The 15,370-nt window shown below is 40.2% G+C and overlaps 1 protein-coding gene across 7 annotated transcripts in view; it reads left to right on the forward strand.

Annotated features, from left to right (window-relative positions):
• The window catches only part of Ganc (glucosidase alpha, neutral C), a 57,068-nt gene that overhangs the window by 5,728 nt on the left and 35,970 nt on the right, over positions 1–15,370 (forward strand). For 5 of the 7 annotated variants that reach the window (XM_028767147.1, XM_028767151.1, XM_028767150.1 and 2 more), the window contains exons 4-6: positions 7,541–7,668; positions 10,092–10,271; positions 11,473–11,518. In XM_028767147.1, coding sequence (XP_028622980.1) covers positions 7,541–7,668; positions 10,092–10,271; positions 11,473–11,518 — 354 coding nt within the window. Of the gene's footprint in view, positions 1–4,937; positions 5,224–7,540; positions 7,669–10,091; positions 10,272–11,472; positions 11,519–15,370 lie in introns of those variants that run through there. The other 2 variants (XM_028767149.1, XM_028767148.1) reach the window with 2 other exon arrangements.

The following is a 15,370-nucleotide window of genomic DNA, read 5'->3' on the forward strand; positions in this document are numbered from 1 at the left end:
TGCATATATACTAACCCTACATTCACTCATTCATTAATTTTTGAGGCAGGGTTGCATGGGACCAAGCTGACTTCTAACTTGCTATTTAACTGAGGCTTCCCTTGACCTCCTGATCTTCCTTCCTCTGTCTCCAAAGTGCTGCATTCATGTGCTTCTGCCATTATGCCTGGTTAATCCGACTTTCACAGTGATGCAGGTATCGACAGAGTTTGCCTGTGTGCCACATGTTTTGCTAGATGTTTTGCACGTGTCATTCCTCTTAACTTGCTTTTATAATGCACCTAAGACATACAGTGTACTGTCCCCCAATCATTAAGTAAGGAAAACAAAATTTGCCCACTGTCACATAGGTGTATTTTTTCTGTCTTTGACAGATCCTATCAAAGATCCATAAACACTCCAGAACTTTAAAATAGAATATGGTTTCTCATGAAGCCTGAACAAAGGGAAGATTCAGCAAATGTCTTATTTTAGGCAAGTCAAATTTAGACTAGGAAACAGGTAAGAGTATTTGTGTTGAAAACCCAAGACATGAGTCTTCTTTGTCTGAGCTGTTTCACTAGTATACCACCATGGTTACTACAAACTATAGGATATCTTAAGAACTCCCTCTCGACTTTTAGTTTACCACACTACAATGTGTCACAAAGATGGATCGGTTATACAAGTGTTTTGAGCTGGACCAGAAAGCTCAAGTCACCCGATGCTTCACTCTCGCCCTTACTTTTAGTACTCTGCCACCTTCTAAAACCATCCTGAGCTTCCAGAAACCTCTCAACCTAGTGTGAATTAACAGATAATTCTTGAGATGGAAACCTAGTTCATTTAAGGCTGTTCTGGGCCCACTAACAGTTTACAGACTGACCCTACTGGCTCACCATTTCTAGTTCTCAGATGTTAACTTTCAACTGAAAGTTGTGTGAAATCTCCTTGTGACTGCCGTAGCTCCTGTCTTATAATGCTTTAATGTGGAAACTTAACAGAAAACAAAATAAAAAGTATCGCACAGCGTTGGCAGAAGGTTCTATAAGACCTTAATTTAGAAACTATTTGTGTTTAGCAACTTGACTCCCAATAATTAGAGAGCCCACGAGAGGCTTTCCAGGAATCTGAGCTTACTAGTAGATGTCAGGAACTTTCTTGTCTTGTTTGTTGTTGTTGTTGTTGTTTTCTGATAATTTTCTCATGTTCCTTCTTCTCTTCATTGTGTCTGAAACAAATTGTAGTGACCATAATCTGGAAATAATTTTTTTTTTTTTGGTTTTTCGAGACAGGATTTCTCTGTGTAGCCCTGGCTGTCCTGGAACTCACTCTGTAGACCAGGCTGGCCTCGAACTCAGAAATCCGCCTGCCTCTGCCTCCCAAATGCTGGAATTAAAGGCGTGTGCCGCCACTTCCCGGCTGGAAATAAAATTTTTATCCTTTTTTGGGGAGGCTTAGTGTATAGAACTTATTGAATAATCTACTACCATAAAGACATTGCAGCAAAGAAAATGAGGCAGAGTTCTTTTAAATACCAGTGATAAACCAAAATTAAATTCTCAACACAGCTTGACACCAATGTTGTTTGTGCCAGACTCCTGCACGCACCTCCTATGTCACAGTAGATCATTTTTTCTCTTTGGATTCTGAATGTTGAGAGGCTGACATAGAATAGTATATAGGTTAATATAAGTTATAAGCTAGTCAGGGAACAGACCTAGCTTATGGCCTAGGCATTTATTCATAAAAATAAGCCTCTGAGTCATTAACTGGGAACTGGGGAGTGAGTAAAAAGCCCACGATTACAAGAGCCCAACAGAACTGGATGTCATCCAAAAAGAAGACTTTACAGTGCAGAGGGCTCCAGAGGATGGATTTCAAGGGAAACAGGAAGTCCATAAGAAAGAGCAAAGTGAGCCGGGCGGTGGTGGCGCACGCCTTTAATCCCAGCACTCGGGAGGCAGAGGCAGGCGGATTTCTGAGTTCGAGGCCAGCCTGGTCTACAGAGTGAGTTCCAGGACAGCCCGGGCTATACAGAGAAACCCTGTCTCGAAAAACCAAAAAAAAAAAAAAGAAAGAGCAAAGTGTCTGAAATGCCAGCCATAAAGCCCCCAAGACTGAGATCTTTGTAAACACTTAAAACCTCACTCAGGTACTTGAAAATATCAAAGCTGTGTGGGAATCTGTTTACTCTCAGGCAGATACATATTTTTTTAAAAGTCACCTTGAAATTTTGCCTGATTCCATTTTAATGTCCTAGTGGTGTGCAGAGTTGAGATAAGTAGTAGGGACTTAGGATTCCATTGCCCTCTGCTGCTTTAATGGATAGTGAAGATGCAGCAGTAATCTGAGAAGTTGTTTGTACTCTATGGCCATCTCATTACATAGGAACAGGGCCAAGGGCTATTTCTAGGCGAAGACAAAGGTCTTAAGGAGATTGCACATCAGGTACCAGTGTGGTCCGGAGATTTAAAACAAGCTGTATACGTGTTCCTAATAAGAACAATAATTTTTTTCCCCTTTCAGGTTCAGAGAAACAGTTCAAAATCTAAGAGGATCATATTCAGCTCACAGCTGCAGTTCTCAAATTGCACTGAAGAGGCAGATTCTAACAAACCTAGAACTCCTGGTGCCTGCCTGCCCAGCTGCCTGCCCCCACACATGTATTAAACGATTAACTTCAGAGTTTTTTTTTGAATAACATGCTTGAAATACAATTCCTTTCCCCAGATCCACCCCTAATAAGCAATTAAGAAAAAGAATCAAACTTTATCAGTATTGTTTTAATTTACTTTGTCTGTATAACAAAATACCATAGACCAAGTGACTTAAACAACAGATTACTGTCCAAGGTGCTAGCACATCTGCTGTCTTCCTGGCTTACAGATGGCTACCTTGTATCCCCACATGATTGAAAGACACAGACAAAGCAAATTCTGGTCTTTTCTTATAAAGGAAGTAGTTCCATCTTGAAGACTCTCCTCATGAGCTCTTAGAAGCCTAATGTCACATAGAGTTAAAAAATAGTGCATGTCTATAAATATACTAGTAAGTGTTCAATAAAGAAGCGGTTAGAAGAGAATGTCTAAAAGAAAAATGTCCCCTTTTAAATACTGTTCTGGTTTAGTTTTCCCTCCTACTGTTACCAACTTTCTGCCTTGAATGAAAATGTGCCATATGTTGAGAAGCAGAGATCTGGTCTTTTGTCATCAATGCAGGGAAACATATGTTGCCTTCTGTGGCTCTAACAAGGCCAGCAGGACTAACCCTTTGTCCTTAATGCACTTTCTATTGCTAATTTTGGTGTTTTCTTCTGCTTTGGATAAACATTAGTAAGCATTTTTACTTTCTTTTGCAGCCTGTTAGCATGGTTTCACCACAGATACTTCTAGCAGCTTCCTTGAGGATCCACGTATATCTCTAAGCATCTACATGAAGTTACTCCTGGCTTCTTCATCTAAGTAAAATTAAAATGAGACTTTCCCAACTATCCACCTCTTCAGCAGCCAGGGCACAGATACACTCTAGTTGGCCACTGTTCATTCTGAATGGCCAACAAGCAGTTCATTGGGAAATTGTCAAACAGAGCCATACCTGGGTGGGCTTATTGCCTTTGGGAAATGGGCTAAAAACTAGCACAAGGTCACCATTCCTCTCTTTAGAGAATCCATGCTTGCAGTTATCACAAACAGCTGGCTGGGGGCTCTGTCATTCTATCTGAAGAAGCAAAGAGACAACTGCCTTAGCCTAGATAGCCCTGCGTGCCAGAGATTTGTAAGTTGGGTTTCCAAAGTCAGTGGTTTATGGCTCTCAGCTTTGATAACTAAAGCTATGGTTTGAAGCCTTCAAAGCTGGTATACAAAGCAGAGACTTACTGTGACTGGTTTTTGAGTTCTAACACTAATTAGTTAGAGTTATACCTCCTGAGCTGAGCTTCAGGACCGTTGATTCTCTTAACTCTTGGCTGTTCTCTCCAACCCTTCTACAGACCTCAATTCTCTACTTTTGCCTTCAGATCCCACAGCTTCTCATCTATGCAGCCCCACCTCTTACAGACTCTTCTGCTAGTCACTCTTGGACACTTGTCCCACCTTTACAGTTACAGTTCAGAGCTTCGGGCACTGGAGCCTTTAGTTCACAGTGGCTCTCAGCCCGCTCTGGGCATTACACCTCAGCCTCGGATGTCACAAGTCTTATGGCCTCTTTAGAGCCTCAGAACCCCCTGGTGTTGCAGCTCTGAGCTTTGAATATCAGGACTCTAAAGGCTCCTGATGACTTTGGAACTTTTCAGCCACATCTCTCTTGTCACTGCTAATACTGGAGCTTGAAGCCCTAGGTTTTCTTTTAGTTTGGTTTTGGTTTGTTTTTGAAAATAGTGTCCCTAATTCCAGGCTGCCCTTGAACTAGTTAAGTAGTTATGTATGACTTTGATTCTTGATCCTATTGCCTCTATGTCCCAAGTTCTTGGATTATGGGTGTACACTACCACTGATCTTAAATTTTCAGACAGTCTTTGTAGAAACCAGCCTGGCTTCACACTTATTGTGTAACTTGAGGAGAACTTGAGGTCCTTCTGACTCTTAAGTGTTGGGATTACAAATATGAATTGAGCCTTTTATGCAACCAGCTAAGCTTGTTCTACCTCTGAGAAGGGCCACAAAATAAACATAATATTCTGGAAACTACTTTACTAGAGTCTAAAGTTGCAACACAAGAGTGTGGGAGTGGGTCTGAAAGAAGCCTCTCAGACTAACATAAGAAGAGCAGCACATGCCTGTGTTCCTGACACTTAGAAGGTAAGAGAACAAGAATGAGGAGTTCAAGTTTATCCTTAGCTACATAGCAAGTCTGAAACCAGCCTGGGCTACGTGATCCTATCTAAGAAATAGGAAAATAAATAACACATTGTAATATGCAAACAGATAAACTAGAAAACAGCTTAATTTACATCCAGAAAAGGAGTCTGGCGTGCTTGAGCTCAGGCTGTAATTCTATTAATAGCAGTTACCATTCCTACCAATGGAAGGTGTTGTATAAGCACAGCCCAGAGGTTTTTTTTTTTCTGAGTTCCTAGGGGAGATATTCCTTCTCCTGACCTAAATGAGTTCTGCTATTACAAGATCTACAGCAGCCCTCCAGAGAAGCTGTAGGCAAGCTCATCTGGTGGCTATCAAGGCTTGTCAAAGCTCAAGTGAAGAGCTCTACATTGGAACAAGGCCTCTGGAAGCAGATGTATGTGAGGTCAGCAGCATCTTGGTTGTGGTATTCTCTGCAGCTGGAATATAGTTTTCACTAAGCCTTTCATGAATTGTTCGGGGACAGCTGATTGTCATGGTAACAGCTCCCAAAGGAAGAAATGTTCAGTTTATGTTTACCAGCTGCTGGGTACAAGGGAGTTTTCAACCAAAGGTTCAAAACTGGGCCACCCAGCAACTCACTTAGCTTATTTAAGGAAAAAACCAAACTCATAAGTGGGTGCTACAACAAAGGCCCACTGTTGAGCCAGGCACTGTTGAGTGGTGGCGCACGCCTTTAATCTCAGCACTTGGGAGGCAGAGGCAGGCAGATTTCTGAGTTGAAGGCCAGCCTGGTCTACAGAGTGAGTTCCAGGACAGCCAAGGCTATACAGAGAAACCGTGTCTCAAACAAACAAACAAAAACAACAAAAATCAAAGCCCCACTGTTTACATTTTTCTGTTTTATTTTGTTCTGTTTACATTCTTAACATTGTTTGACAATATTTAACTCATAGGCAGAAAATATTTAGAAGAATCAAATCCCAGGGTCATCTGGGAAGAAAAAACTTCAGTTGAAAGACTTCAGTATCCAACATATTAGCCTGTGTTGTGTGTGAGGCATTTTCTTGATTAATGATTGATGTAGGAGAACTCAGCTATTTGTGGGTGATACTATCCCTGGCCAGATGGTCTTGGACTGTATATGAAAGGTGGCTGAGCAAGCCATGAGCCAGTCAGCAACACTCCTCCATGGCATCTGCATCAGCTCCTCCCACCAGTTCCTCTGCTGACCTCCTTCATGGTAGACTGTAAGATACAATGTGAAATAAACTCTTTTCTTCCCAAGTTGCTTTGAGTGATAGTGTTTACCACAGCAATAAAACCTTACTCTCACACCAATTCCTGGAGGCACTGCTTAGGTCCCTCCTCCCCAAGAGAGACTTCCCAGAGTCTTCGCCTTGCAGACATTGGTACTCCCCTTCCTGTTTTGCCACCAGCCTTGTATTTGTACTTTCAATCTCAGCTTTATATAAATTGTGTGTTTGTTTCATCTTCAGTGATCACAATATTAAATGTAAAGTAAATGTTAGTTGAATTTAAAAGAACCATGAATGTATATGTCTAGCTGGGGAGAGAATAGATAGTCTGAGTTTCAGCTTTGCTTGTATCTGGGCATTTTCAAATGGTGGGATTCTGATGGCCTACTCAAGACAACTCAAATATGTGAAAAAGTAAGCACATAAGCAGTACTTATAGTCAGTTCTATAACAGCCTGTCTTAGAGCGACTATGACTGCACCTACAGTCACAGCACTAGCTGCTTGCTCTTCAGAACAGTGTTCCTGAAACTGTGCCCTGACTGCTGCCTGTAGTCCTAGATGCGAGGTTCCTGTCACGTGACTTTAGATGCTGCTTGATGTTTTCAGTGCAACCTGTCTTCTCCTTCCCCACATCTTGTTTACACTACATCACATGGCCTTTCCCATTGAGTCTATGTCATAGCAGACATAACTATGTAGGTGCCCATGTGTAACCAGTGCTCAGCAGCGTGCTTCACGATAACCTTGCAGTAGAGCAGTGTAATATGGTGCACTGGTTAAAAACCCATCTTAAAGTTATCCTCTGCTCTAGATGGTTCATTTCGTGACTCAAACCCAGCCATTTCTGTTCTTGTGGGGTTCCGGTTGTTTCAAGTTTTACTTTTCCGGTTTACTCTCTTCCTATTTCTACACTGTTTCCATCCCTCCTATAGGACATCTTTACCTAAATTTCTCAGCCCCTTGAGAGAGTTCCCTAAATCCTATTATTATTCCTGGCTGTAAAAAAAGTGTGTTGGTTGTAAATAAGCCTCATTTCATCTACTCTTAAGAACTGCAAAGATCATCAATTCTCTCAGTTCTTTTCCTGGGCCTGTTTCTTTCACCTTTCATTCATCTGGAACCTGGTTCACTAAATTTAACACTCAAATTCTTAGCACATCTGTACCTGGTTATATGTCTCAATCTTTTCAAGTCTGATTGCAGTTTATGCAATTATTCAGTTTGATTATTAGTAAAGACCTCATTCACTCTAAAGATCCTGGTTTGGACAGTCATATGTTAACCTAGCCACAGACACACAGAAGAGATATCTTGTTCTACAGCTACAACCAAGCAAGAACAAGCATATAATCAGGACATGTTTATTTTATTGTCTGCATTTACCAATTTGCTTGGCCTATAATAATATAAACAAATGCTTTCTAATTATCGTAATTTGATTGTTAGAATAGGCTACCACTGAGGTAACCTGTTGAAACTGATCTCACATCTCTGCTCCCAGATTCCTCTTGTGGCTGAAGTTTCTGGTATAGAGAAGGACATTTTCAGACTTAAAATCAATGAAGAAACACCACTGAAAACAAGGTATGAAGTTCCTGATGTCGTCAACAGCAAGCTAGGAACTGTCAGGTGAGCCTCGGAGCAGGGTCTGTTGTGCACAGCCTCGGCATGTTCTTTTCATCCTACCTTGGATGGGTTCCTTATTCACCCCTATTTTGTCTGCTCAAAGTTAAAATCAATTACTGGGTTAGAAGTCAATCATTTGGGGATACATTTATAAATTTTCTATATTATCGATTCTGTTTTCTTTAACTCCCATCCCAAAACTGTTTTGTGCCTCCAAATGAGGAGAGACAGAACTTTAGACCGGCCCTGTTTCTCACAGCAACAGTAGTTTATTTGGCAGAATTTGGAACTAAGTGGAAGAAAGGCTGTTTAATATGCTCCCCTGGATTAGTACCATGACTCAGGAGACCTGATACGCCAGCTCTCACAGTCAGACAGACTCACTTTTAATTAAGGATAGTCTCAGACACATAATGCTTAATTTTATTTAGAGCCAGAGATAAATTAATTATCAGTGTTTAGGTTAAAAAAAAAAAGTCTCTCGGGACCAAAGCATTTTCAAGTACTTGTAAGATTTCCATTGGCTCTCCCCAGGCATTCAGGTAAAACACTAGCTGCACTGCCTGGTGATTTCTGTTGGTTTGTTGGGTTGTCCCTGAAAGAATGTAAGGTAAGACAGATGCTTTAATTTTCTCCATATCACTACCTTGATTTTATGTAGGTTATTTTACTGGCCATGAAAACATATGGTTAATAGATAGTAAAGATTATATAAATATTGTGTGGTAAATATCACAATTCTACTTCAGTCTCGACTACTTTCTATTCTCTACTTCAGCTATGAAAATAACTGAAATGTTGAAAGCAGCCTTTTGCCCTTTCCCAGACTCCTTTGTAGCCAGAGTTCTGATATATTAATAGAGATGTATTAAAGTGAGGATTAAATTAAAATGGGAACATGCTAGTGGGCCTTAATAAATCATGACTGCTATCCCTGTAAGATGAGGAAACTGGCGACATATCCACAGGGACACTTACAATGACAAACAACCGTCTGCAGGCCATGGAGATGGGTCTTACAAGAAGCCAACCAGCTAATACCTCAGATTTCCAGAACTGTGAGAAAAAAAACTGCTATTTAAACAATCCAGCCTATGATCATTTGTTATGATTAACCCAGCAAACGGGTACAGCTAGGAATGAACCATGGCATTCTTACCAAGCAAACTAATGGTGGGAATATATCACTCAGAATTCAAAACTCAGAGGTGGCCTGGCTGCCAGCAGCCACTCTGAAGACATAAAAGAACAGTCTCAGGGTTTGAAATTCTAAACTCACAACATTGTTAGAAAACTAATTAGTCTCTATGACTATTTTGTATCTTACATATCCAACAGAGTCCCTATGGCTACAAATACAGACTCAGAGTTTGATACTGCAGGTTGCTGAATTAGATCATAAGCTGAGTTCACAGTCCCCTCAGATCTGTGATTTGTGCCAGGATGTGAGAAGATTTGCATAATTCTAAATATCCAAACTTCCAAACTCCAATGAGCCTGAGCCTTCCTTTCCTGCAGAAGCCACTCTCTGCTACTTCTGTGAATGTTTTTTCTTATGTGCACTCACACTATAGTACCTGGTTGTCTGAAGAGGGCAGAAAATGGCGTCAGATCCCCGGGAGCTGGAGTTACAGACAGAAGTGAGTCTTCTGCAGTAGCAGCACTCACTCTTAACCACTGAGCCACCTCTCTGTCACCTTCCTACTCCTGATAAAGTTGGCCCCGCCTTGCCTGAGCACACTGAAAAGACTCCCACTGAGATAGACTTTGCAAAGGGATTTCTGTGTTCCTTATGCCTTTACATAACAGTCTTCACTGCTTCCAAATCTTCTGTCAGATCCTAACTAGTCTAGAAAGCCTTTTACAGCCAAGCTTATGAGAATACTCATCTGCCTAAAGAAGTATAGGATTTTCATAGTGTCACTGAGATGGCTCATCAGAATAGTTGCTGTCTCTAAGACCCCTACACATATACACATATGACACACAAAATAAAATTTTAAGATGCAATTTTAAAATTAAAAATAAATAAGAATATTTAGATTCTGTGTGTTCAAGTGTTACTAGCCATTATAGACAGAAATGATTATGATGACTATTTGTGTGTCTAACCTGTACCAATTGCTTCTCATACATGATTTCACTTATGTTCTCTCAAAACTCTATTAGCTTTTAATTTTATTATTTATACATTATAGCTAAAAACTCGACCTAGAAGGGTTGTATAACTTTGTTACCTGTAGTTATGAAGTATACAGCTGAGTTATGTTCTGTCCAAGCTTTTTCTTCACTGTCCATGAGGGCTCCTTCCTATAGGCCTTTCCAGTTCTCTGTCACAGGAAGATCATTTCAATAAACACTCTGCATCACATAGAATCATATAAACCTGTAGCAACTGATTCTTCTCTTCATGTTTTATTTTGCAGGCTGGTCTGCTCAGGGGACACAGGCAGCCTGATACTGACAGATAGAAAAGGAGATCTGAAATGTCGTATCTCAGCAAACCCATTCAAGATCGATTTGCTATCTAAGAACGAGGCTATGATCAGCATCAACTCCCTGGGAAAATTATACTTTGAGCACCTACAGGTTCCTCACAAGCACAGGTATTTGTATACATTACTGGCCCTTAAGGCCTGCCTTAACAAAGCCTGTCTGAAGTACCAGCTGCCTTGGGCTCAGGTCTTCATGCTTGCACAGCAAGTGCCTTACTAGCTGAGCGTTCTCCCCTTTCTCCTAAAAAGACTTTAAAGGTGACTGAAAACCTTATGTACTAACATATTTGTTATACTATTTTTACTGTTTCTCCATTTTAAAAAAATAGCTGAAGAATGTGATGGTTGAAATAAGATGTCCCCGTGGTTCAAACATTTGGATGCTTGGTCCCAGTGGGTGCTGCTGTTTGGGGAGACTTAGGAGCTGTGACCTTGCTGGAAAAAGTGTGTATCTGGAACCAGGCTTTGATAGTAAAAGGACAGACCCTGTCCCCAGTTCACTTCCTGCTTCCTGCTTGTGGTTCCAGATGTAGCCCTCGCTTTTGCTCTAGTTACCATCTCTGCTGCCTGCCCCCTCCACTCTACCACCATGGACTCTTACCCCTCTGGAATCCTAAGCCCAAATAAACCTTCCCTCCTGTGAAATGCCTTGATCATCATGTTTTGACACAGCAACAGGAGAGTAACAGATAGGAAAAATATAAGATAAAGACAAAATGGATCGGGATTTTTGGTATTTAAATTTTCCTTCTTTTTATTACTTTTTAATTTTCCCATAATGAGCATATATTACTTTTATGATAATTAGTAAGATTTTCCAATACTAACATTTCAAAAATAAAGATAAAGTTACAACTTAAAAAAAATCATCATGTGGAAATATATAATGCAAATTTATTTTCACTTATTCTAGTGATAGAAATAGCAAGGACAGACTGAGATTTTCAAACAACCCTTGGTGAGAATGAGAGAAGCATCTCTTCAGACTGCTGCAGTCTTAGCAGCAAGCCCTTTTACCCACTGAGCTATCTCACTTCCCCTACTTGCCTTTCTTTCTTTTTTTTAATTGAGACATAGCCTTGAAGTTACTTTGTAGGCAATGGGACCTTGAACTCCTGATGCCCTGCCTTAGCCCTCTAAATCCTTGGATTACAGTTATGTGTCGCCGCCATGCCTGGTCTATAATAATGTCATAGTTAATAAATTAAAGGATGGGATTTATAAAGATTTGGAAATGAAAAATCTTTTTCACTGCATTAAATACTGCCAGTCTTTTCATTGATTGAAACAATGTAATCTGTGTTTAAAACAGAGCTACCAAAGGAAATGGGCAAAATACACCAGCTGACACCTCTCAGGTAATGAGATCTAGCAATTTCCTTTTGATCTTCTTTAACACTCCAGTGTGTAAGCAAGTAGTGGATTCTACTCTCTTCTTCTGCAGAAGGGTGCTTGGTAAATGTGTTATTGTGTATAAAGGGGTCACTTGTCCTTGTCTTTCTCTTAGCATCTTAGTCCTTGTAAGTGTGTGTGCATGCCAGATGTGGAAGCCAGAAATAAGTATCAGATGTCTTCCCCAATTATTCTCTAACTTATATTTTATTACATTTCTTTGATGTGCACATGTGTGTTTAAATTTTCCTTCTTTTTATTACTTTTTAATTTTCCCACAATGAGCATATATTACTTTTATGATAATTAGTAAGATTTTCCAATACTAACATTTCAAAAATAAAGATAAAGTTACAACTTAAAAAAAATCATCGAGTTCCAGGACAGCCAGGGCTACACAGAGAAACCCTGTCTCGAAAAACCAAAAAAAAAAAAAAAAAATCATCATGTGGAAATATATAATGCAAATTTATTTTGTGTGGTGTGTGTGTGTGCACACATGTGTATGTGTGTGTTGTACTATTATCTATATGTTTCTTTTATGAGGAGTAAGGGACACAAAGTGAAAGGAGTCGGTAAAATGCTAAAGAGCAGGGGAGGCTGTTCTATGGAAAGATTAGCAATGTTCTTTAATTAAAATCTGTTGAAGACCATCTCCTGCCAGGCAGGCATTGTTGAAGGAATTGGTAGTTCATCATTAAACAGATCTAAGTTCCCAATCCATCACAGAGCGTACCTTCTTTTAAGCTATGTTTACATTTTTTAGTTAACCCTAAGAACAAAGAAGGTTTTAAACACAGAGATATATGGTCTCACTTCTGCTTTTAAAAGATTATTTTGTCTGAATTATGAAAAACAGACAGTCTAGAAGTCTTTTGTGTGTTTATGTATGTGGGTATGGCATGCACATGTCTGTGCACATGTGTGATTTTGTGTACATGCATGTGTATGTGCAGGCCAGAAGTTGACACCAGCTGTCATTTTCAGTCACTCTCCACCTCATGTTTTGAGGCAATCTCTTGCCTGAACTCACTGACTCAGCTGGTTGGCTAGGTAGCTAGTCTGGGGATTGCCTGTCTGCCTCCCAAGTGCAGCCTGCTCTGTTTATCTAACACTTACATGGGTGAATGCCAGTCCTCACACTGGAGCAGCAGACACTCGACCACTGAACTGTCTCCCCTGGACTCTGTAGCACAGGCTGATTGGAAACACATTGTGTAGCACAGGCTGGCCTCCAACTCACAGCAATCCTCCTGCCTCACCCTCCTGAATGCTGAGGTTATGTGAATATACCACCACACCTGACTAGAAATCTTTCTTCATTCACAGCCACATAGCTCCTCACAGTCTTGACAGTAGCTTTTACAGCCTTTCACAATGATAAAAGTATTTCTGGTACCCCACAGACTAAGTCTTCTTTTTCTTAAGGCCCATCTATATGGATGGATGTGAGAAAATGTTTTGTTTCTGAGCAGAAAAGATAAGTGCGTGATTATATACAGGATTGTGATGATGTATCAAGTCCACTTTGGGGAGACAGCTCATTAGATTGCTTGAATAGCAGTTTTGAGACAGATCTTGTCACAAAAAGTTTATTAATGTTACAAATCATCTGTATAGGAAAAATTTCAACTGTTTAAGAGATTCCACAGACTCTAAAGCCCATGTCTAGCCCCAGGTTAGCATAATTTCTGCCTGGGGCATTCAGATGTGGCTTTGAAGAAGCACAGGATTGCTTTACAGAAGCTAGAAGTGAACAAATAACTCATTTTCAAGCAAAATTTCTTCATGAGTTTATTTATTTGTTCTCATTCTTAGGTAAAATTGAGAAAGTTGTAGCAATAGAGAGAGGCAAGACCTGAGAAATCACTGCCATCCATTTCATCTAACATCTTAAACCAGCACAAGCAGACAGCTGATTGAAGAGGGGAAACTCAGCAAAACCAGGGGCTGCTTGTAAACTCACCTGAGCTGGGAAGGAAGATGGCTCAGGGGCTGCTGCCAATATTAGGACCTGAGTTCAATCCTCAGAACCCACATGGTAGAAGGAATGAGCTAATTACTGTGGGGTGTCCTTTGGCCTCTACATGTGAACTGTGGCATATATAGCCCTCCAAATAAATAAGTAAATAAATAACTGTGAAAAAATGAAAACTGACCTAAGCTATTAGATTCTCAATGTTTTACTTCATATGTTTACATGAAAGTTTTCCCATTTGCTGGATGACGATGGTGGTGGTGGTGCATGACTTTAATTCCAGCACTCAAGAGACAAGAGGCAAGTGGATCTCTATGAGTTCGAGGACAGCCAGGTCTACAGAGTGAGTTCCAGGACAGCCAAGAACACATAGAGAATCCCTGTCTTAAAAAAAAAAAGGAAAAGAAAAAGAAAAAAGAAAGAAAGAAAGAAAGAAAGAAAGAAAGAAAGAAAGAAAGAAATTTCCTTTTAATCCCCTTTAGTTGTTCTACATGCAAAGGTTGCATTTTTTTTAAAAAAAAAACTGCTTATTTTAGTGCATACAAAGATGTTTGTGACAGCCGGGCGGTGGTGGCGCACACCTTTAATATCCCAGTACTTGGGAGGCAGAGACAGGTGGATTTCTGTAGGCCAGCCTGGTCTACAGAGTGAGTTCCAGGACAGCCAGGACTACACAGAGAAACCCTGTTTCAGAAAAACTTAAAAAAAAAAAATAAATAAAGATGTTTGTGACAAATGATATAGCAGTTCCTCAAAAAACTTAAACTTGGAATTGCAGTAAAACCCAGTCATCCTGCTCCTGTATGTCCCCAAAAGTGAGACCATTGCAGCATCACCCACAGTAACATAAGCAAGAAGAAACACACAACCCAACCAAACTGTGGTCTGTACATGCAATTGAATAGTTTGGTCTAAGTTCTGATGTGTGTCACAAAGTGAGTAAGACCTGAAACAGCCCATGAAGTATGCCAGTCACAAAGGAGAAAATACAATAAGAGTCCACTTTACACCGTGACTAAAGCCACACTCATAGAGTGGAGAATAGATGGTTTTGCCAGGATTGCAGAGAGGGAGAAATAGAGAGTTGGTATTTAGTAGGGAGGTCCAGTTTAAGCAGATGAAAGCTTTGTGGAGCTGAATGACCAATGATAGGCAACACCATACCACAGAGCAAATGGACTCGGCCACACTAGGCTTTGTACTTAGAAATGTTAAGAGGTATAGTATATGTTATGTATATTTTAACAGTAAAAAAAAAAGGTTCATGGGCTGGAGAGATGGCTCAGTGGTTAAGAGCACTGACTGCACTTCCAGAGGTCCTGAGTTCAAATCCCAGCAACCACATGGTGGCTCACAACCATCTGTAATGAGATCTGATGCCCTCTTCTGGTGTGTCTGAAGACAGCTACAGTGTATTCATATATAATAAATAAATAAATCTTTTAAAAAAAAAAGGTTCATGCATATTGACTTTTATAGAAAACATATATTTGATTTATTAAATATACATCATAAGGCAATCTTCAAAAACATGGACTCATTTTCTCTGTGTTTTTTTCTTTGTTTTTTATTTCTTTTTCTTTCTGGAGGTGGGACAGAGTCAGAGTGTGTAGACAGAGACTGATGTGCTATATAGATTAGACTAGCTTCTAATTTACAGAGCTTTACCCGCCTCTGCCTCGCAAGTACTGGGTTAAACACATGTGCTAACACATCCTGCACTTTCTCAGTTTTGAAATTTCTTTTGTTAGTAGTTAATAGTATGAATGTGTATGATGCATGTGTGTAGGGCATGGTGTGTAGGGGATTGTGTGTAGGGCTTGGTGTGTAGGGGATTGTG

This window comes from Grammomys surdaster, unplaced genomic scaffold, assembly GCF_004785775.1.
Source record: "Grammomys surdaster isolate TR1022 unplaced genomic scaffold, NIH_TR_1.0 170, whole genome shotgun sequence".
NCBI classification, from domain to species: domain Eukaryota; kingdom Metazoa; phylum Chordata; class Mammalia; order Rodentia; family Muridae; genus Grammomys; species Grammomys surdaster.